The following is a 24,134-nucleotide window of genomic DNA, read 5'->3' on the forward strand; positions in this document are numbered from 1 at the left end:
AGAGGAGGAAAAGGGGATATGGGATTTGAGTGAGAGCTGGAACGATAAGTGGTAGGGAAACAGCAAGAGGAGAGATAGTAAGAGTACAGGAAAGAAACAGATGAGAGAAAGGGGTTGGGAAAGGGAAGGCATGAGAGAGTGAAAGTCGTAAGAGTGAGATTTGTTTTAGAAAGAGTAAAGGGAAGTGATAGAGAAGTAGAGGGCTCAAGGGAGGGGTCGTGAAAGTGAGATAGGTCAGAGGGAATGAAAGTGAAAATGGGAGGAAGAGGTGAGAGCTCCAGAGAGAATAGGGGAGTACATGAAAAGTTGACCAAGAGGGAAAGAAAGGTGTCATGAAGGTGAAATAAAAGTGAGGGGAATGAAAGGTGAGGAAGAAGTAGTGAGAGTGGTACAGAAAAATGAAAGAGGAAAGGAAGGTTTGAAGGGAATGAAAGGAGAGGTGGTGAGAAAGGAGAATGTAGGAAGCAGGCATTATAGGAAGTAGGAGGTCAACAATAGTAACACTTCACGAGAAGGTTTAATCTGAAAACAAGTGCTTTCAGGTAAATGCGGAAAGACATCAGTGTTGCTTTCATCCTTAAATCCTCTGGAAGACAGTTCCAAAGAAGAGCGGATGCTCCAGAAAAGGAGTGATATTGAGAGTGGGCAGTTCTGAAACAGTTTAACTTGAGAAATAAGTTAACTTTGCTTCTCAAAGTTCTGCAGCCACCCGCTTGCTTGAGCAGGCTGGTGGTGAGTTCACATGAACAGCTGTGCAGGCAAACAAAATATGAAGATATTCCTTGCCTCCGTAGAGAAACTGCGTAGAAGAGTGGGGTTTTATGATGAAAATGATATGTTGAAAGTTGGCCACAGCATGCAGGACAGTTTTCAGTTGAAGGAGAGCTGATGGGGGATGTCCACAAGCACAGCACTGCCCAAGTCCAATCTCAAACAAATCTAAAGGATGTGGACACCGATTTTAGAAGATAAGTGAAAAAAGAGGCCCAATCTTTTTCAGGAGCCAATAGAAAATAGGCACTCTAGAGGGTGTACTGATGTGCAATATCGATAACAAGGGTGAGTTCACAGTGATCCCAAGTGAACAGCAGGCGAGAGAGCGTTGGGTAAAAGTCTGTGATGTTCAGATTGTTTACTAAATCCAAGTAAAAAGAGGTTTCGAACTTGAGAGAGGACAGGATGAAATACTTTCGTTCATATTTTTATTTATTATTTAGAGCTACGAGTTTTTTTATATTTAGTATTAGATTTTGAGAAGAACAGAGCATAGAGTGAGAATATCAAGAAGACAAGAAATCTAGAGGAAGATTTTAGGATATTCTGCATAGTGTTGGATAGAGACACCAGTATCCCAGCAAATGTTATGTAGGGGCACCATGTAAAGGTTTAAAGAGTATAGGACCCGAAATAGAACCCTGCAGAACATCAAATAAAGAAGGATCGAATTAATAAAAACAATGATCTGGATGGGTTTAGAGACTGAAGTGGTTACATGTGAAGGCAGTTTGATTTAGCAAGTATGATTATTTTTTGCAATATTTCGTCATGTGAATAACATGCTCTTCTGAGTTCAGGTCATGGGATAATCATGGATGCGAGTGTCTTTGAGCTTGTCATTTTAGTTTTGGGGGAGGTGGCATAAAGTAAGTGGGTCGGGAGATGATGTTGTCTATGTTCCTCATGTTGTAGGCACTACTTTTTTGCAGGAGTGAATGAGATCTTTTTTCATATATGAGCATGTCAATAAACTTCTCGGCTAAAAGATTTTTGGAAAAGTGCTTCCAGACTTTAGAGTTGGGTTGTTATGGGATGAGAAGAACAATAAGAAAGGTGGGTAGTAAGTGATCTGAAAACCAACTTAGACTGGTTGGCTGCAGTGAATTATGGAGGGGTTGGCGGTGCGAAGATTGAGGATACAGCCTTTGTTGTGGGAGGGGATGGTGGAGAGCTGATGAAGGACAGGGGGCCGAAGGAAGGAGTGTAGGGATCTAAATTGTTCACATTTTTACATTTTTATTAAGCAAACCAAGATTAATGTCACCAAAGCAAGTGTTGTTAAGAGAAGACAGTTCACAAGAGTCAATCTAATCGCACACTTGATAGTCAAACTCCGTTTTAAGACTAGGGAGTGGTATGTTACTGGAGTTAGAAGAAGGAGAAAATAATGGTTTGAAAGGGACTGTGAGGCACTCATAAGCAGATGGTGCTTGGAAGCATGTTGAGAAACGTTTTCAAGATAAGTGTCACCACTAAGATTGGATTGCCAGTCTTTGCGAATATTAGAGCAATTTAGAAGGACTAGAGAGTTCAGAATGGAACAAGAAGTCATTTTATAACTACTTAGTTATGAATATTAGGTCAGGGTGGCAGGAGGTGATGAGATCAACAATAGCAGCAGGATAGGCCTTGGCAGATCTGACACTGTGAAGCATGCCGGTCAGGTCAGTGCTGAGTGACCATTGATGAAGTAGCATCATGAGCCACTGGAGAACTCGTCGCACATGAGTCGCCCTTCCCACACATTGCATCACTCCAGCCGGACCTCTAGCTAATCCGCTCCTCGGCCAATCTGTACCATTCAACTTCATCTCCTCCTCCCTTTCCCTACCTGCCACCCCCCTTTTTAGTCCACCTCTCTTCCAACCTTCCCCCCTAGTTAACTTTCCTTACATCCCTCTTATTCCCTCCTCTTCTCTTCCCCTCGCTTTGTTCCCAGATTTCTCCACAAACCCATTAAATCTCTCTCCTTCCCCCAATACTGTGCTACCCCCTTTCCCTCCTCGGTAACCCTTTCCCTTTCCCTCCCTCGGGCCTAGCAAAACCACTTCCTTTCTTCAATTTCCCTATCTCCCAACACCCCTCACTCCGCCAGATGCCCATTCCCTCACAGCCTCCTCATCTAACATACAGGAACTCTCCAACTCCTCCCTCGCTTCCTCCCAAACCTCTTTCATTCCTATGTCTCTACACACTTCTACCCTCTCCCTCCGCCCCACTGCCTCGCTCCTCACCTACCTCCCCTAATTATGTCCTTAATTCCTATCCTTCTTGCAACGCCAACAAAGACAACTCTCCTCTAACTTCTTTTGCACCAACGCCCGCTCTCAACCACCACCTTTCCCCACCTCTGAACCCTATATCCCAACTCCCCTCCTGTCCCCCGACTTCCCCCTGCCTCCCACCGCCAATTGCACCCCCTCCTGTTTCCATCGAGCCACCCAACACGCCGTGCTCTGCCCTACTCTCTCTGGAAAATAAGCTAGGCTCTCTCATCACCTCCATCTCCCAACTTGAAGCTACCATTTCCCTTCTAAACTCCAAGATTTCCACTTATCCATGCACCTCAATTCCTTTGGAAAACACCTTCCCACGAGATGCACCTCGCCCCCACACCCCATAATAGCAAAGCATAACCTGTTGTCTGCAAACATCGCAAACTCACACAAGCCCTCGAACGCCACCCTTCTTCCACTTTCATCTCCAAGTAGCCCTACTATCTACACTATTTCGACCATCTTCTCTGTCAGAACCTCTCATCCACCTAAACCCTCCCAAGCACCCTCGTATAAGCACAACATCCCTATCACCCCTCATAGCCCAAGTGCCCCCATCACCAAAACAGTCTCGACAGAGCTACGCTGTCTGCTCCACAGCTGCAGATCTGCAATAAAACACAAACTTTAAATCTCCGACACCATCATACTTCACAATATTGACATGCTCTTCCTCACAGAGACCCTGGTTCAACGATACCTCTAACTCTATGTTTGAACTCCTAGTACCCACAGGCTATTCTATATTTCGAAAGGACAGAATTGACAAAGTTGGGGGAGGTGTTGCAGTCATCTTTAGAAACTCCCTTTAATTCAAGGCTTTTCCTAACAGCTCCTTCCGCACTTCCGAATGCCTATCCCTTGACCTTCAATTGCACCACCGCTCACCCCTCAGATTCCATGCCAATTACCACCTGCCTTGTAGCGGCCCCTCGTTTATGGAGGAACTCACTGACTTCATTAGCGACCAATACTCGCAAAGTGACAATCAGATCTTCGTGGGTGACTTCAATCTCCACTGGGGCATGTCTCAAGACTCTTCTGAAAATTTGCTGGCCACCTTCCTCTCTGCAAACAAACTTATCCAACACTACACAGAAACAACTCACTCTAAGGGCTCAATCCTGGACCTTGTTATTTCAAAAACAGGCATGCTTACTATCGCTACCCCTATTCATGTTGACTGGTCTGACCACTTCCTCATCCCATTCTCTTTTCACCTATCACACTCTATAACTCTTGGCCAACCTAAGAGGGCTACCTGCTGGTTCTGTGACACAAAAAATATTGACCTTGGTACCTTCTGTGAATCAGCTTTGCTATCAATTCCAAGGCTAGACTCAAACCTAGATGTTAACGAACTCACCTCCCAATGCCTCACAGTCTTTGCAGTCAAAATTAATAACGTCGCTTCTCTCCAAAGCAAAAAGAAAAGGCCCACTCCCTCAGCACCTTGGTTCAACTAATCCCTCTATGAAGAAAGGAAGTACCTAAGATCCCTGGAGAAACAATGGAGACAAGCACCCTCCACCGATAATTTGGCCACGCTTCGTTCAGCAAGGTCCAAGTACCACAAGTACATCTCCCTTGGAAAAGCGACGCACTTCAGAACCATCCTCGACTCAGCCAAAAATAGACCCAAAAAACTATTTGATCTCATCAAGAATCCAAACTGTTCTCCCCCATCGTCCAAGGTGGAGGATTCTACAAAGTAAGCAGCAGAATTCGCTATATTCTTTGACGAAAAAGTGAAATCACTTGTGGATCAGGTCAGTCTTCCTACCCCTCCAGAGGAGAGCAAATCCTTAGCCATTTGGCAGAACTTTGACCCCATCTCCGAAGATGCCCTCCTCAAATGCATCCTCGAAACAAAGCCCTCCAACCATTCTCTTGACCCCATCCCTAGTGCCATTGCCATTGACTTCTATACCCATTCTCTGTCCTATTGGACCACTTTGGCTAACCTCTCCCTCTGTCAAGGCTCCCTTCCTGTTTTCTTCAAAACTGGGCAGGTCACCCCTCTGCTTAAAAAACCCACTGCTGATGCGAACAACCTCAACAACTTCTGCCCCATCACTAACCTACCTTTTGTTGCGAAAATCACAGAAAGATGTGCAGAGAAACAACTCTCTCGTCATATCAAGAACAATGATCTTCTTGACAATTTCCAGTTCCGCTTCATTGAAAACTGCAGCACTGAAACAGCCCTGCTGCAAGTGATTGACGACGAGCTGCGGATGCTCGATTCTGGTGAGTCTTGTCTTCTTATTCTCCTTGACCTTTCTGCAGCCTTTGACACTGTAAATCACAACACTATCTTTAACACTATTCAACAGAGAATGGGCATGGAAGGCACTGTGCTTAAATGGTTTGCTTCCTTCCTCTCTGATAGGTCCCAAATGATCAAAATAGAGAATAGTCTTTCATCTCCTTTGGCGGTAGGTCAAGGTGTTCCTCAAAGCTCTATACTGCACACACATTGTTCAATCTCTATTTAGAAGCATTGGGAAAACTCCTAAGTAAATCCGGGATCCATTATCATCTCTATGCAGACGACACTCAAATCTACCTCAAGGTTGCCTCCACTCATGATCTCTTCATCCTAAGCTCTACTCTCGACTCCATTCAAAACTGGAGGTTAACTCATCAACTTATTCTGAATCCCTCTAAAACTGAATTCCTCCTCCTCTCCTCCTCATTTTCTCCTTCCCGGTTCAATCATGGATGGATCAGATGAATCTAACTAACAATAAACCCATCATTGTCGACAGCGCAAAATCCCTTGGTGTCATACTCGACACAAAACTCAATCTACTCTCCCACATTAATTCCATTGCAAAGTCTGCTAGATACCAACTGCACCTTCTTTGGGGGATTCGTCACTTTTTCCAGGAGCATGACCTTAAAACCCTGGTCCAATTGCAGGTTCTCTCCAGACAGGACTACTGAAACTCTCTTTTTACTGGCCTCCCCAAATCCCACCTGTACCCTCTTAAATCTGTTCTCCATTCAGCAGCTTGTTTCATATATGGGGCCAAAAGAGGCCACTACATCACAACCATTTTCTCCACCCTCCGTTGGCTTCCCATCGAGGCAAGAACTATCCACAAGATTGCCTGTATCACCCACAAGTCGAAAATGAAAAACAAGGGAACCCTACTCATGACAGAACCAGAGTGATTAGGTATTTTAAAAAAACAGTGGTTCCTGTGGAGAAGATACTTAATACTAGATTTGGAGGAAAGGCGAAAATTTGCATATATATACAGGGATTTAGGTGAGATGTTCGATAGAAAAGAAGCCACAAACACCGATTACGTATTTCAATAATTATATTAAAGTTTGATTTCACAGTAAGGGTGATTACAAATGAAGTATCAGACATTATTTACAATTGTGAAGTGTGTCCCAAGTGACGTTATGAACCTTAAAACATAGAATTAACATTGGTGAAACAATATGTGAAGGTTTCCATTCAACTTTGTTATTTCCGAAAAACGAACACTCTATTTTTCAATACATGACATCTATATGGTGATAGAATGTTAGTTTCAGGAGTTCGCTTTTCTTAAGTGTCGATGGCGTTTCAACCTTAATATGGATGTAGGGTCTCTTCAGGACCTACAGTGTGGGGACATCTGGGTTGCGAATTGCTAGAATATATGTGTTGTGTGTGAAGAACCGTGCATTGGTGAAAATAAAATTTACTCACAAGGAAACCCGGCCCGGTTCCCTATAGAGCGTGTGGGTGGTAGCAATTCAGGGAAGCAAAATGGCTGTCCTGTATGTTGCAGTAATTGGAATTCAAGGATTCTTTGGGTCTGTTGTGCTGGTCAGCGTTGGCATATAAATCCCATTTGTTGCTGATTGCGTAGATGTACAATGTACCTCCAGGAACTGACGGAAGCGGTTCGCTTGTGGAAGCGCTAAGAAATACGGAAAGAAATCTAAGCAGTCAGCAACACTACTCTTCCCAGGCCTTCAAAACTGGCCTCAAAGCTCTCCTCCTTCAAAGACACTTCCAAACCTAATTCACGCACTCTCTATTATCTGAAGGAAGTCCCTCCTTTATAGGAAATTCTGTTCTACATGACTAGAAGTGCCTTCCCTCTGTGTTCTTGTGGTTTGAGAGTCTGCCATTTATTGCAGTATTATACTTCTACTTGTATTGTGTATTCCTTTGTAACATGCATACATCACTTTCCCTCTTGGAATGTATTGTTTGCTACCTCTTGTATTTTGTTTGCTTGCAAAACTTGCACAATTGTCACCATTGCCTCATGTAACGTAATGTTTGTTCTTGTGTTTTGAGTATCTGCCATTTAGGGCAGTATTATACCTCTATTTGTACTTTGTACACTTTTGTAACATACACACGTCACTTTTTTCCTTTTGTTTGCTCTTGACACATGCACAATTGTCACTATTGCCTTATGTAACGTAACGTTTGCTCTTGTAACATGTTGACTTGTAATTTTTCCTCATGTTCCACTACTGTTCCTATTGTGAAGCGCTCTGACACCTTGGAGGACAGTCCGCGCTATATAAAAACTCATTAAATAAAATATAATACAAATAAAATAAACCCCCTAGTGCACAGTGCACCTTCTTAAATACAATGCTCAGACACTCACTCAGCCCTCCGGCGACACCTGGCGATGTCCTTTCTTTTATAAAACTGATAAATATAACAAAATGTCTACTGCTGCAGTTCCTAAAATCTTTCAAGAGATAAAATGGCATTTCCAGTACAAGAAACACCTTTGACAACACAACCCAAAGAACTGTTCCTGACATATTTCCACATTCGCAAAATACTGCAGACAAAAAACGTCACTCTGCCTCGTATGATAGTCACACTAAAAATAATTCTTACGGCTGCAGAGTTCTTGAATTCAGTGGTGAAACCCCAATTAAAATACGAAATAATTAAAATATGAATTGCACCTTTTATATATATATGTTAGAAATACACTCGCATATTAAAACAAAATTAAACTCGCTTCTCAGACAGATTGGGAGCAGAAACAACCACCACCAAGGTAGGTGCGAGACCCGCACCGATCAAGCGCAGAGGATTTATAATTAGATGTCAAGCTTGTTTAAGGAACTGCTGATAAAGTCAGCACCCGCCTCACTGTGACGGCAAAGCAGGCTATTTCTACATTAACTGCTAAATTGACTGTCTGATTTCCCTCTAATTCTTTGCCACCTATGTTTACTTTTCATTAAATCACCGACACTGAGATAAATAACCCAGAAAACAAATACACACACATCATCAATATGTACACCTAACCCTGCACCTGAAATGCTTTGTACATATTTGTTTATTTACTCCTCGTTTCAGTTGAGGACGGATCTGACCTCCGTATAATATTTATTAGGTAGCTTTATAAAGGGCGGAGTGGTTCCTTTCCCTTAAATCAGAAAGTTCAGTAGCTTTGTCTATAAAATAAGTTGATGTTCACGGCTTCCGTTGGAAGCCCTGAGCTTGATTCTTGAACAAGAAACTCACAGGACACAAGGTACCATGCATGGCATAAAGCAGGGTGTATTACCTCCTCGTCAGACCTCCCCATCAGAGTCCAATGGTTCCTCCTCAGAGCAGTGCCGGTCCTAGGCCTTTTGAGGCCCCGGGCGAAAGGGAAGATGTGAGGCCCCTCTAATTGCATATTGTGTCGCAAGAAGTGACATCACAGAAAGTGACATCGCAGGACTTTTGATCTTAGTTATTTGGCATCACTGAAGCAAATTAATGTGGATATCAGCAACATGGACAAAAAGTAGAGGGGATGGAAAACAGATGAGCTGCAAATATCCATGAGTGTAACACTTGCAAGCTCCTTGAAGATTAGCTTCATTTTTACACAAAACCAGAAATAAATATGGATAAATACAGATAACATTGGCAACAAATCAATGTGGATAAATACAGACAGAAATGGCAAAAAAATAAATACTATAAAACTGGGAGCCCTAATCATAATGTACCAACCACATCATACTGGAGAAAAACACATCTCACACCAAAACCCCCATATTAAAGCTCCTAGGCTCACTAGGTTACTATCTTATTGGGTTTCTGCAGTGATTTGCCATGGAAATATATATGTTCACAACAAATTAATTGGTGAGAATGTATGGCAAATCACCAACATACTCAAGCACCATGTGGCACACGCTCATCTTTTTCTCACGCACCAAAAGCTACAAGCAAAGAGGTGTATTTATGACATTAGTGGCCTTGGGACACCTGCTTAGCACTCATCATGTTCCACAGTCAACTCTTATTCTACTTCATCTGTAACGGATACACCATTAAATCGGCGGTTCAATGCACCAGACGCTGGCGCCTGGCGGCCGAAGGGGAAGGCACGGTATTTTTCTATTGAGAGTTATTGAGTGTGTAAGAGGACAGTAGCAGTGCTGTAGCAGGCACCCATAGTTGTATATAGCGCTGCAAGGCCAATATGGACTTTGGGCGCGATAAAACGCACTGCGCTGCAAAACATGATGCACACGATAAAACGCTGCATGGTTATCAATGCATGGTTAAACTTATCAATGAGGCAAGAAAACAAGCAGCTGAACGTCGCCTGTAGGCTTTGTGGTGAAATTAAGTTTCCCATGAATTTGGAAGATTCGGCGGTTAGCCTGAGACTATCCACTAAAGCAGGGTTTTTTTTGTTGCAATCTTATAAAGCTTTACATGAGCACCAGTTCAATTACAGAATTCCAAGACCGTCACCTGATTCAGGCGGGACCACCGATTTTGTAAGCCATAAAATGGTCTTCTGCACGGGGGGCTTGGTTCTTGTGTTTCGAGTCCAGGTGGCCCCTCTGTTGGTGCAGTGTCTCCTGCCCCGTGGGCCCCGTGGGGTCACTGAGGTCGCTTTGTGCTGGGTACGAGGACCGGTTTTCAATGGTTATTTTCTCTGTGTCAGACATTGAAAAGGTGGGCCCTCTTGTTGCCGTCTCTTCAAGTCCTGTCGGGGATGTTCACAGCGTGCACTCTTGGCGTTCCCCTGCACCCTCATCGTTCGAGACTCTGCTTTACCTTAACAAAGGAGGTCGAGGCACAGATCATCTGGTTTCCCGTCTCTGTGGCGTTGCTGCCAATTTGACGGGCCGCAGAGGTTTCCAGTTCTCCCTGCACGTGCATGCCTCTTACCAGAGGCGCAACTAGAGCCAAATTTCAGGGGGGGGACGGGGGCTAAGAAAAAATTTCGGGGGGTGGGAGGTGAACCTTTAATCAGTAGGCAGAGTGGAGCTGCAGGGGATCTTAGAAGGGGTGAAACAACTGCAAGGCCTAATTAACATTCAAATGGTCTTTTAAAGACCTCTAAAACGTTCGGGTGCGGCTCTGTGTGTGCCCGGGGTCTGTCTCATTCCGGGCTGCCACACAATACGGGGGGGGGTTGAAGCCTGGTGAGTCCAATGGGTGTTGCGCGCCTGCCTCTTACCATGACTCACTCTAGCCTGGCTGTTGCAGTCTCTGTCTCTCTCTCTTTGGGATGGCCTGGTGTTTCTAGATGTTCTTGGTGTGCATTTTGGGATTGTGTGCTGGGATAGCGGGCTTCACTTGGGAGACTTACTTGGGTGTTCTTTAGTACCTGTGGAGAGTGGTCCTCTGGGGCTCGGTTTGTTTTCCTTACAGCTGGGGCCTGCTTCGGTCATTGGTTTATATAGGTTGAATGAGGTCTCTGGTTGGCCATTTATTGGGGCCAGCCTACTTTCCTGTTGTGGATTGGCTGTGGGTCATGGTGCATTCTCTGATTGGCCCTTAGGGTCTTGGTTAATTGGTCAGGTGTACATATAGGAGGGTGTTTGCTCTACTATCCTGATTCATCATGGAGGGTAGCGTTTCAGACGTGGGTGAACTCAGATGTGTGGAGGAGGTGGTGGTTGCTGGGTCTTCCACTGCTCCGTCCCTGACTGAGGTGCAGAAGATGATTGAGGCTGCAGTGGCTGCGGCCTTTATGGCTAGGGAGTCCAAAGGGCCTAGGAGGCAGAAAGTGGATGCCTCAGCAGTTGTCGATCCGGACGTGGAATCGGATGAAGAGGTGAAGGGTCATTTTTTCCAGGAGACAGACCTTCACAGTGTTCTGCAACATGTTCAGGATATTCTGGGGTTCCCTTGTCCATTGGAGGGTGGAGAGTCGGAAGACATTTTCGCCAATTACCAGAAAAAAGACCCTGAATTCCTTCCGATTCATAAATTGGTGAGGAATGTGCTGGAAGGAGAGTTGAAGGATGTTGACAGACATACCTTCCCCAGGTTTCTGGCTAAGCGGTATCCTTTGCAGGGGTTCGCTGAGGAATTTCCATCTGTGGTCAAGGTGGATTCCCTGCTGGCTGGTATGGCATCGTTATTTTGCTCACCAGACCAACCCAGTTCAGACATGGCCATATGCAAATCAGTCTTGACCCTGTGCCTCATTGGAACAGTCCAGCCCGAACTGCCACGCCATGTCTTTCCTAGGGGTGAATGTTCTGCCATTGTGCAACATTCCGTCCATCAATTGTTGTTTTTGCATTTGTGACCCCGAGTGGGACGGGTATGCTCAGACGTGAGTCCCGTGCTCTTCAGGACACTGGAATCAAGCTATCCTGGTTGATGACAGCTGATAGCCAGAAACCGGTCCTAGGATGCTTGGTTCCGGTCCAGGAAAGACATGGCTTGGCAGTTCGGGCTGGACTGTTCCCATGAGGCACAGGGTCAAGACTGATTTGCATATGGTCATGTCTGAACTGGGTTGGTCTGGTGAGCAAAATAACAATGGATTAAACCCAGATCTGTGACTGGGGGTGAATGTTCTGCCATTGTGCAACATTCCATCCATCAATTGTTGTTTTTGCATTTGTCACCCCTAGTGGGACGGGCATGCTCAGAAGTGAGTCCCGTGCTCTCCAGGCCACTGATATCAAGCTATCCTGGCTGATGATTGCTGATAGCCAGAAACCGGTCCTAGGATGCTTGGTTCCGGTCCAGGAAAGACATGGCTTGGCAGTTCGGGCTGGACTGTTCCCATGAGGCACAGGGTCAAGACCGATTTGCATATAGCCATGTCTGAACTGGGGTGGTCTGGTGAGCAAAATGACGATGGATTAAACCCAGATTTGTGACTGGGGGTGAATGTTCTGCCATTGTGCAACATTCCATCCATCAATTGTTTTTGCATTTGTCACCCTGAGTGGGACGGGTATGCTCAGACGTGAGTCCCATGCTCTCCAGGCCACTGGAATCAAGCTATCTTGGCTGATGACAGCTGATAGCCAGAAACCGGTCCTAGGATGCTTGGTTCCGGTCCAGGAAACCCATGGCAGTGAGCCAGTGCAGGTCCTTCAGATGGGAAGAGATGTGGCTGTGACGAGGGATGTCGGTGGGGATCCACCGGAAGATCTTTCGGAGCATGCGCAGGGTGTTAAAGCAGGATGACGAGACGGCATTGACTTGCTTGGACATCATGAGGGAGGAGTCCAGGATGAAGCCCAGGTTGCGAGCATGGTCCTTCGGCTTGGGGGCGGTGCCCAGGGCAGGGGACCACGAGGAGTCGTCCCAGGCCGAGGGAGATGGTCCCAGGATGAGGACTTCCGTCTTGTCTGAGTAAGTTTCAGACGGCTGAGCTTCATCCACTCTGCGACGTCCTTCATTCCTTCCTGGAGGCTGGCTCTGGCGGTGGCGGGGTCGGTGGTGAGGGAGAGGATCAGCTGGGTGTCGTTGGCGTAGGAGATGATGTTAAGGTTGTGTTGGCGTGCGATGGCAGCAAGGGGGCTCATGTAGACGTTGAAGAGGGTGGGGCTGAGCCAGGATCCTTGTGGGCCGCCGCAGATGACTTCGGTGGCCGCGGATCGGAACGGGGGAAGGCGGACTCTCAGTGTTCTTCCGGCGAGGAACGAGACGATCCAATCCAAGGCCGATCCTTGGAAGTTTATTCAGCAGTTGACTCTAAAATCCTATGGCAGACATTGGGTGTCCTTTCTGGATTGGTGAACGGTGCAGAGTTGGTCTACGCTGGAGGTGGATTCTGTACGTATCTTGAATTTCTTGAAGGATGGCTTGGCAGTTCGGGCTGGACTGTTCCCATGAGGCACAGGGTCAAGACTGATTTGCATATGGCCATGTCTGAACTGGGGTGGTCTGGTGAGCAAAATAACGATGGACTAAACCCAGATCTGTGACGGGGGTGAATGTTCTGCCATTGTGCAACATTCTGTCCATCAATTGTTCTTTTTGCATTAATTAAGAAGACGGCAGAGGACAAAAAGTTGTTGGCTCCGGTCCACTCCTCGCAAAGGGGGAAGTTTGAAGGTTATAAGCGGGCGTTTGGGCAGGCGTTTCAATCCAAAATGGTGACCAGTCATTTTGTGGTCGGGACGTGACGGGGGTGACCCTTCCTTCCACAAATCCCAGGGTTAACAGGGTGCTTCCTCTTCTTCGGAGCCCTCCAAGTCGTGACTATGTGAGATGTCAGTTGGTGGGGCCGGTTGGGGGTCCCCCAACTGCTCCTATTCTGAGGGTCCTGCTGAAGGTCACATTGGATCGGGCCTCGGTTGTCCTGGTGGCTCCAGTTTAGTCCAGGAGATCTTAGTTCCCTCTGTTATTGATGTTGGTGGTGGGACCTTGCTGGAGGTTGTTGGTGGTTCTTTGTCCCCGGTCATTTCCCCCTTTGTCCCGGGATTGTGTGGTCCACCTGAGACTGGCAGGTTGGCTGTTGAGAGGCTGAATCTGGTGGCTTTAGGGTGTTCTCCTTCTGTGACTGAGTTTCAATCAATCAATCAATCAGCAAATTTGGAGAGCGCGCTACTCACCCGCTAGGGTCTCAAGGCGCTCGGGGAGGGGGAGTCGCTACTGCTCGAACAGCCAGGTCTTGAGTTGTTTCCTGAAGGAGAGATGATCCTGGGTCAGCCGTCGGTGGGTGGGGAGGGAGTTCCATGTCTTGGCCGCCAGGTAGGAGAAGGATCTTCCTCCGGCGTTGGATCTGCGAATTCGTGGAACGGTGGCGAGGGCGAGGCTGGCGGATCGGAGCTGGCGAGTAGGTGTGTAGAATGGGAGGCAGCTGTTCAGGTATTTGGGGCCCATGTCGTGGAGAGCCTTGTGTGCGTGGGTGAGGAGTCTGAACGTGATCCTCTTGTTGACAGTGAGCCAGTGCAGGTCCTTCAGATGGGAAGAGATGTGGCTGTGACGAGGGATGTCCAGGATAAGTCGTGCCAAAGCATTCTGTATGCGCTGGAGTCTTTTCTGGAGTTTGGCTGTGGTTCCAGCGTAGAGGGTGTTCCCGTAGTCCAGTCGGCTGGTGACGAGGGCCTGGGTGACCGTCTTCCTGGTTTCGGTGGGGATCCACCGGAAGATCTTTCGGAGCATGCGCAGGGTGTTAAAGCAGGATGACGAGACGGCGTTGACTTGCTTGGACATCGTGAGGGAGGAGTCCAGGATGAAGCCCAGGTTGCGAGCATGGTCCTTCGGCTTGGGGGCGGTGCCCAGGGCAGGGGGCCACGAGGAGTCGTCCCAGGCCGAGGGAGATGGTCCCAGGATGAGGACTTCCGTCTTGTCTGAGTAAGTTTCAGACGGCTGAGCTTCATCCACTCTGCGACGTCCTTCATTCCTTCCTGGAGGCTGGCTCTGGCGGTGGCGGGGTCGGTGGTGAGGGAGAGGATCAGCTGGGTGTCGTTGGCGTAGGAGATGATGTTAAGGTTGTGTTGGCGTGCGATGGCAGCAAGGGGGCTCATGTAGACGTTGAAGAGGGTGGGGCTGAGCCAGGATCCTTGTGGGCCGCCGCAGATGACTTCGGTGGCCGTGGATCGGAACGGGGGAAGGCGGACTCTCAGTGTTCTTCCGGCGAGGAACGAGACGATCCAATCCAAGGCCGATCCTTGGAAGTTTATTCAGCAGTTGACTCTAAAATCCTATGGAAGACATTGGGTGTCCTTTCTGGATTGGTGAACGGTGCAGAGTTGGTCTACGCTGGAGGTGGATTCTGTACGTATCTTGAATTTCTTGAAGGATGGCTTCGATTTGGGACTGGCTGTGTCCTCCCTGAGAGCTCAGTGGGGGGCTGTCGGGGCCTTTAGGAGTTCGGACTGTGAGCCTGTGGTTCCCTTGGTGTCCCCATTGTTGAAAAGTTGTTTCCTACAGAAGCCTGTCATTAAGTCCTTTGCTGCTAGTTGGGATCTTCCCTTGGTTTTGGGGGTCCTACAGGGGGCTCTTTTTGAGCCTCTGTGTTAGACTTGACATCTTTTGGTGAGATTTCCCTGAGTTTTTGCTTTCGGACCTCCCGGTTTTGACTCCGTTTTTGCTGGCGTAGTGTTTCTGCGCACTTTTCTCACTGCTGATCAGTTGTAAAGTGCAAGTGCTCCTGTGGTAAATTGTGTTATGGATACGCCATTACGGAGGGGTCGACTTGGCCATTCGACCCCTCCGTAATGGCGGAGGGGTTGACTTGGCCAGTGCACACACTTGCCAACCCCATACCTTCCATTTTCTTACATGTTAGCCACCCCTAAGGTAGGCCCAAGGTACCCCTGTGGGCCGGGTGCAGTGTCTGTGAAAGGTAAGACATACCCTGGTGTGTGTGGCATTTCCTGAAAGTGAATTACGGCCAATTTAGTTTTTCGCTATTGCAAGGCTATCTGTTCCCCTTAGGACAGAATAGGGAGTTTGTTTAAACATCTTATAAACATAACTGGCGCGGGGAACTAGGTAGGAAAATAAAGTGTAGTATAGCTGAACTCAGCATCTAAAAATGTATCTTTTAGTGAAGGTGATTTGGATATTCTGTGTTTGAAAATACCACTTTTAGAAAGTAGGTATTTTCTTGCTCAGTCATCCAGTGTACCTCTGCTGGAATGTGGATTGCCTGCCTGGCTTCTGGATGACAGAAGGCTGGGGAACAGGAGTGGCTCCAGATAGTTTAGGTGGGTCAGGAAAGAGCTGAATAGACCTGGGCTGTAATTGGGGGAGGGGGGAGATTATGTTGCACCTCAAAGGGCCTAGTCTGCCTCTGACCATGCCGTCTCCACATCCTTTCAGGAAGTCACACCAGAGAAGGCAGAGCTGGTCTGGCTGGGCACAGACACTCTCTGCCTAGAAGATCAAAGGTTTTGAGGATATAAATATTGGGGCCCAGATCCCTGAACTTTAGAACTCTTTTGGATCAAGAAGAGTGCCAAGATGAAGAGCTGTAGAAGCTGTGAGGAGGAACTACCACTTTGCTATGTGCTTTGCTGTGTTGGCCTGCAGTGGCTGCTTCTGTCTTGGGCAGTGAAAGGACTGGACTGAACTTTGTGCAATCTACATTTGTGAGTTTCTCCAAGAACTTGAGGTAGAGCTTGCCCCCTGTTCAAAAAGTCTAAGGAACAGCAAAGACTCCAAGCTCTTCTGCCCTCAGAGCTGGGAACTGTGTGTTTTGTGCTGCAACAGAGGAAAAAGCAACCCGACGCAGTCTACGACGCAGCTGCTGACTGAGTGTCCTGAAGGCACTGCAGAGGACACCACCACACTGCAAGCCTGGTCTCACCGGCGACGCCTGCTGCACCGCCACCGAGCCACTGCTCGCACAGCGTCCTGTGGGCACCGCACTCCGCACCGCCTTGCTTCACGACGATGCCTTGGTAACCCTGACGACGATGCTCCACGCCAAACTCAACGCCGCTGATTGCAGTGTGGTTCGAGGGCACTGCTCGTAAAGTTACACTCCGCACCGCTCTCATCCCACATCGCAACCTTGGCCTACCGACTTCGGCGCCATCAACTCCAGTTCGTCAGCCGATGACAGCGCTTTAGCAACGACGACGACGCTGCTTGCACCGCGACGAGCACCGCATTCACTTCGCACCACGACCCTGGTCTCACTGACGCCGCCACCTAGCCGCTACTCGAACTGCGACCTGAGAACACCGAACCCCTGCCCTTCACACCACAGCACCCGACGCCTGCCGACGCCAGCACTCCTCATTCCAAAAGAGAGGAGTTTGATCTGCAACGCTTGTGACTTCAAGTGCCCAGATGACTGCGGCACTGCCCTCTGGAACAGACGCCTGCGTACGCCCTGCTTTCGGAAGCTCAACGAGAGGTCGTTGATGCCCTGCATTTCTAAAAGGTAGTGTTTGCGGGTCTTCCTGACAACGTAGCTGGCCCGTCACACTGCGGTCAGCCAGAACTGTTTGGATTTGTTTGCTCACAACGCTGTTATAGCCCCAGACGGAGCTATTGAAATCAAGGAACTGTTTTTCAATCAAGATTTGATAACTGACAATCTTTAAGTACTGTATTGTGGCTTTTTATCGTTTTTGGTCTTGTCTTAAGCATAAAAAATATTGGATATTTTTCTAAACTGGTGTGGTATCCTTTTATAGTGCTTACACTGTATTACTGTTGGTTATGTGCAAATGCTTTACACACTGCCTCTAAGATAAGCCTGACTGTTCGTCCCAAGCTACCAAGGGGGTGAGCAGGGGTTATTTTAGGACTGTAACTCACTTATCCTGACTAGAGTGGTGGTTTCTGCTTGGTTTTGGCGCAAGCCCTAGCCTACCAAAAATCCGATTTCTAACACTCTGCACGAGGTCTCTGTGATTTTTGATAATCAAGGTGCTTTTCTTTGTCATTATTACCTCGACACTGAGGATTGGGGAGTTGTACTCTTGGCTTTGTTGAGAGCCCTTTTTGCATTTTTCTGGATCGGGTTCTGGTGCGGCCTGATCATTCCTTTGTAACAAGGTCCCTTCCTTGTTTCACTGCTCGGAGGATCTGGTTTTGCCGGTATTTGTTCTAGATCCCCTTTCTGAGGTTGAGGTGCGGCTGCACTATTTGGACGTTTGGAGGGTTCTGGAGGTGTAACTACTGTGTACCAGACCTTCCAATAAGGTGGATTCTCTTTTTGTGTCCTTTGGTCTGGCTGGTCAGGGTCTGAAGCCTTCTGGGGCTACTCTCAGTCGGTGGCCGAGGAGGGCTGTGGGGGCTGCGTATGAGGCTTGTGGTGTCTGGACGCCTGGGTCGGTGCTGGGGAGATCGACTCGTGGGTGGCTGCTTCCTGGGCTAGCTTTCAGGGGGCTTCCATGCCTGAGATCAGCAGGGCTGTTACTTGTAATTCTCCTCACACCTTTAGGTCCCATTACCATCTGGTTGTGGGTGGGACTGAATCTGATTGGTTTGGGAACTCTGTGTTGCATTCTGCTCTGGTGGTGTGACTTTGCTAATAAAGTCTGCTTTTGCCATTGACTGAAGCCGATTCTTGATTTGGTATCTGCTCATGTGGTTTGGACTGTGACGGGAGGTCTGACGAGGAGGTAGTAATATTCATTACTCCAAGTCGTAGACCTCCCCGTCACAGTCCTGGCTCCCATCCCTCCCTCCCCGTTCGGCTTCTTGTGCTTGGTGGTACAGGATGTGATGCAGTGGGTCACGGGTTATGAGCCACAGGTTGGGGGAGTGGCCTGGAGGGAAGGGGTGGGCTAGGAGTTTGCTTGGAAGTTCTGGGGGGAGGAGCTATGCTCATGTGGTTTGGACTGTCTGTGACAGGGAGGTCTACGACTCGGAGTAATGACTATTACCAGTAAGCAATCGGACAGTACTGCTCCCCTCCTACAAAAGAATGTAGATCCCTACAGCAGAATATTAACTACAGTGATGTAACATCAGTTAGGGAAAGTGTTTGTTTCCACTCAGTCCACCACCTAACCCCAGTCTCCAGAGACACAAGGGCGGTGGTGGAATAGCGCTTGGCGATCTCACACAACTACATTTGCTTCTCCCTGGTCTCCACAGACCCGCGGGGCTAGAGGTCATGGGCAGCGCTGTGCATGTGCCAATGCCTTGTCCCCGGCCAGTAGCAAATAAACCTGGCCTGACAAGCAGCTCTAACGGAGCCAGTCACTGTGGTACATCTCTCTGCTCTCACCGGGTCGGAGAGCATGGCTGTGGGTTGGGTGGGAGTTGGATTGAATAGAGGGTAGTGCAGGTGAGTGACAGGAGGTCAGGCCTTTTTTGGCCCCATTTAGGTGGTGTGGGGAATAAAGACAGAAGGTGATGTCAGGCAGGAGACCAGGTATTTTTACCAGGTATTTTTTTAAATATTTTTGGGCACCCCCATTACTTCTCTGCCACTTAATAGCTGTTGAAATCAGGGGCAGATACTTTTTTATGCCATACAAAACATACAATTATACATGGGTAAAAGGTGAAATCAGCAGTGTTTTTCACCGTGGGGTTCCAAGTGACACCAGAGACAACTAGTGCTTCTGGATTCTAAATCCAGTAATTCACTGCTATGATGTGGCAACAGTAGGTCATAAAGAAATTCCATGCTGCTCTGGTTGGGATCTCTAAGACCTTGTCAGAGCGGCCTGGAAATATAGGAGAGGGAAGGGAAGGCATAGAGTGGCTGAGGTGGGTTGCAGGAAGCTATGTGTTTTTCATTTTTTTCATTTTGGGAACTGGGAGGAGAGCCCATGTGATATATGTCTCACCCATTACTACTCTCCCCCTGCGTAGGTGTTGAAAACAAGGGCAGATGATTTTGGGGCCGTAGGTAACATAAAATTATAGATGGGTAAAAAGTGAATTACGGGGACGTTTTTCACATCCGTGATGTTTTCACCTCAGCGTTTTCAGTGATATCAGTGAAAGTTTGAGCTTTGCTCTTGTCTATTGGATGTCTCTCATAATTCCTCAATGAAAAACATCTCTGTAATTCAGTGTTACCCATTTATAATTCTATAGGTTATGCATAGCTTCCATAAGAAGAGTATTGTTTACACCAGATTCTAAATCAAAAAGGCCTTGCAGTCAGGCTAACAGGAATCCCAGAGAGCCTCTTAGTGCATCTCAGTGCCGCTTGTCTGCTTTGACTGAAAGCAGAAAAAATGCTGCAGGAGGGGGAGGAAGGCAAGGAAGGTGTTGGCAGTTGGTTAAAAATGGCAAGTAAGGCATTATTTTCCAATTTGGGGCAAGAAGAAGAGGCCATGTTATGCATGGCTGTCCCCTTACTCCTATGCAAAAGTGTAAAAAGAAATTTAAGGAGATATTATTTACCTAGGGTACTGATTGAAATCATAGATAATACGAGCTTTGCTCTAGTTGTCTATTTGATATCAATCAGAACTATTGGTGAAAAACATCCCTGTAATTCCCAGTTACCCATCTATATGTTATGTATGGCATCCATAGGAAACTTATGCTGTGAGTACCATATTCTAAATCTGGGTATTCACTGCGATATAATGGCGTCAGTGTGGATTAAAGTTTATTTGCCAATGTAGCTATGTCAGCATGGAATATCTCAGCACATGTCAGTACAGCATGGCTTTGGAAGAACGGTGGAAGGTCACAGAGGCTGTGGGGGTAGAGGCTCCCACATTAGTCCTTTGTCCCTAGGTAGCAGATGAAAGCAGGTGCAAATGATTTTTGGCGCTCTACATACCATAAAATTACAGATGAGTAAAACGTAAAAAAAAGAGGATGTTCTTCACCTCAGGGTTTTTACTGACGGACATCATAGAACTTTAGCTTCACTCTTGTGACTTACTCAATGTCACTCATAACTCCTCAGTGAAAAAAATTGCTGTTATTCACTGCTATCCATATAGAACTCTGTATTCTAAGCCATCTCCGGGCAACTCATTCATGTATAAAAAACATGGACAAACAGGATGGCTGAGCAACATGCTTCAATGATGAGATGAAACATCAGGAACAGTCTACATATAGTTTGGTTACATTTTAACATAATCCCGTCTGTCACAACCATATGTTTTACTTCCAACTTATGTACGGAACCCTGGGTGAGACAAAAGTCAAAAGTTAGTCCCACAGGCCAGCCCGCTGGCCAACTGGTAAAAATCCCAGTGACCAGATGACATGAACGACCCAGCAACTAGATGGCCTGGGATGGCCAGAACAACCCAGGCCCCAGGCGACCCCTAGGGCCAAGGACCCAGTCCCCAGGACCCATGAGCCAGGACCCTGGAACTGGACCCCGGGACACAGACCCAGTCCCCAGGTCCAAGGAGCTAGGACCCCAACCCAGGGCTCAGTCCCCGGGACTCAGACCCTGAGACCCAGGCCCCAGTCACACAGTAGTCCACCAACAACAAGAGTACCTGTGCACATTGAGGCTGGTGCTCGGGAGGCTTTGTCCCAGTACTGCTTACCTCCTGGTGACTCGTGTGGGGTAGGGACTCGGCTCTGGCCATCTGGTCGCTCTACTAGATTGATCTTGGTCTGACAAATGCACGCATCCCGTGTGGTTAGCACCCATCTGCATGTATTAGCTGTAGAATTACCACAGTATCAAGGTAAGAGATGGAGCGATCAAAGGAACCATAAATGATTTAATGAGCCATTCGCAGTTTCACAGTACCGGCCTTGTGTACTTACACGTGCATGGCTTAATCTTTGAGACAAGCATATGCTACTGGCAGGATCAGCCAGGTGAGCGCACCTGCTGAACCTTCACAACACTCGAGAGCCTGCTGGGTAAGCCGACCTAACCTTGAAGGCTTGCTGGGAGGATAGGTGTAGTCGCATGGGCGTCTGTGTCCCAGCCGTCTCCAAGGAAGGCAGAGGCAGGCCAAGGCGCAATCTGAGCGAGACGCAGGGGTGCCCGTCTGGGTGGTGGGGACACCCCACGGAACGATCATCCCAAGCTGCTGCAGAAATGTGCTGGGTGGAGAAGAGCATCTGTGTGGTGCCCGGGGCACCAGACCACCAGACAGCATCCGGGACCTGGCGCCACCCTACCACTTCCTTTCTGGCCAGATTACAAGGGGGGTGGCAGGGGTCATTCTGCCAAAGCTGCATGGCTTTCGCACTGCTGGGTAAGGGAAGGGCCTCTGCGAATGGCAGGCCCTCAAGCCATATGGTCCCTGGCAAGGTGAAAGCTATTTACTTGAAACAACAGCAGAGGCGGGCCAAGCAGTCCATCCCTAATCTGACCAAGCATGCCCAATCGATTGGAGTATACGGCGCTGGCCAGACCCTTAACGGACGCCCTGCATGGGAATGTCAGCGTCACGGCCTGCCCTTGGGGAAGATAGGTAGGACTGGGAAGCAAATGCAGACCCAGGCCTCTGGGGGCCCTCTGGGTCCGGCCCAGCCCCTGGCAGCAACAGGCTCAGAACCACTGTACTGCAAGTGGGCTCGGAGTACCCTGTCCCCAATAATCTAAAGGAAGGCTACCCCTTTTCTTGTACTCCGTGCGCACAGAGTGACCGAGGGGATTACCAGCGCAAAGGCATCCAACCTCCTGGAGCCCTGCCTGGGCTCAAGGAAGCAAATGATACCTCATCGGGACTTGCAGGGCAGCCCGACAATCTGGTTGCCCTATTGGAAAGCATGGCATGGGACCAGATGGCCGGGCTCAGAGGATGGCCATCTGGTTGCACTGTGCTTTAATAAAAGAGCTTCCGCTTGTTCGTTGCAGGACACCAGGACCCTGCGGCCTGGGTGCTCGGAGCCCCAGCTGGGACTCAGGCATAGGACTGCGGGGGGTGGGCCTCATGGAACTCCGACCCAGGGCCCAGAGGCACCTTAATTAACATGCAATCGAAGTGGGGGAGGCCTCCCGAGGCCCAATGGACCCCCATCCCAGGCCCCTTGGTGGTGAAGCTGCCAGGAGGACAGAGCCCAGGGAAGAAGTGCTAGGAGAGCCCGCCCTGGGCTACAGCATGGACCCGGGGCACGCATGATCTGATCCTGGATGCTTTGCCATGTGACGGGCCCAAGAATGAAGCCCTGGAATGCCCCCCTCCGCCCAGGGTCCACTGGGGCCCCGGTCGGGGTATCTGAACCTAGCCAAGAAGGAAAAGCCTCCCCGGCCCATAGTCCTCTGAGAAGATTAATTAAAAACTGTATTTTTTTCCCAGTTCAATATACGGAACATTTGAGGGGTTTTCTCTGCCACATGAATGCCAACATTCTAGCTGCTTCGACATTATGTACAATTTCTAGAATTCATTCACTTTGTAAGTGGGCTGCCTTTTTCATAGGAATAAAATGGTACTAACAAAAATATGTTCTCTCATGATCTTCCCTGCTATATGGAATTCAACACTTACATGGGGAGTCTGTAATGATGGTAGAACATTCTAAGCGTAGTTTAAAAAATTCTCAGCACCTAGATCTCACTTTGATGGTGAAGGGGCTGTGGATGCAGACATCAGTAAAGCCTGGCTTCGGCTCTCAACCCACCAGTACTCCTGCAAACAGAATGGTCCATGCAGTTACTCCCCATTCAGGAAGACAACGCAGATTATCCAGAAATTGGTGCATGGATATCAGCTGGAATCTGCCATTCTGCCCCGATCCCTGGCACCCCTGCACCAAATCCCGGCTAAATCTTAATGGTGGAGTATTTTTCTCCCTGAAAACTTTAAACTGCATATGTGGAGGAGTGCCATAACTGTAGCAATAACTATTGTGAACTTTCCAATTAAAATTGGAAAAAAACAGGAAACCATTCTTACCATTATCTGAGGTATATCGCAGGTCCTGTAAAGCAGCTACCGCGGCTCGAGTTCCACGAACATCTTCCTCTGCGTCTGTGATATGTAGATACTGGGTAGATGATCCTTCCGTTGCTTCAAGTGACTGCTGAATTGTAAGAAGATAAAGAATTATACACGTAAACGTTAAATAAAATAAGGTCATTATCATGACAAGATAAAGACAGCTGTACTATAGTTGGATGTGATCATTAAACTTCTACCCTTGTTCTAAAGCAAATTACTCCTCTCCTTGTTTAAGGAAGTGCCCAGTGATGCTTCAGAGTGTGGCATTACACACTACATGTTACCCTCATTCATTTAATTTCGAAGGTTCATTCAGGCATCCATACTAAATGTTTCCTCTTTTAAAATTATTCCACACCCGGCCAGTGCTTAATTAGGGCAGGTGGTTTCTGGTGCTCGGCCCCAGCATTTCATGGTCAACAACAGTAGTTATAACAGTCTGCCACATGGTGGCACTTTTTGTCTAATGTAGAGATGATCACAACAACAGTTGTTTAATAATTCAATACACGTTAACAAATGACTAATACCAGATACCCAAGCAATTCTTAAAGCTTTGGGTGGCTTGGA

The 24,134-nt window shown here is 47.8% G+C and overlaps 1 protein-coding gene across 1 annotated transcript in view; it reads right to left on the reverse strand.

Annotated features, from left to right (window-relative positions):
* Positions 1–24,134, reverse strand: part of ZFAT (zinc finger and AT-hook domain containing) — a 933,238-nt gene that overhangs the window by 99,040 nt on the left and 810,064 nt on the right. The window contains exon 14 of the mRNA XM_086966254.1: positions 23,520–23,646. Within this exon, the coding sequence (XP_086822380.1) occupies positions 23,520–23,646 (127 nt within the window). The remainder of the gene's footprint in view (positions 1–23,519; positions 23,647–24,134) is intronic.

Source organism: Lissotriton vulgaris, chromosome 4_1, assembly GCF_964263255.1.
Source record: "Lissotriton vulgaris chromosome 4_1, aLisVul1.2, whole genome shotgun sequence".
Taxonomy (NCBI): Eukaryota; Metazoa; Chordata; class Amphibia; order Caudata; family Salamandridae; genus Lissotriton; species Lissotriton vulgaris.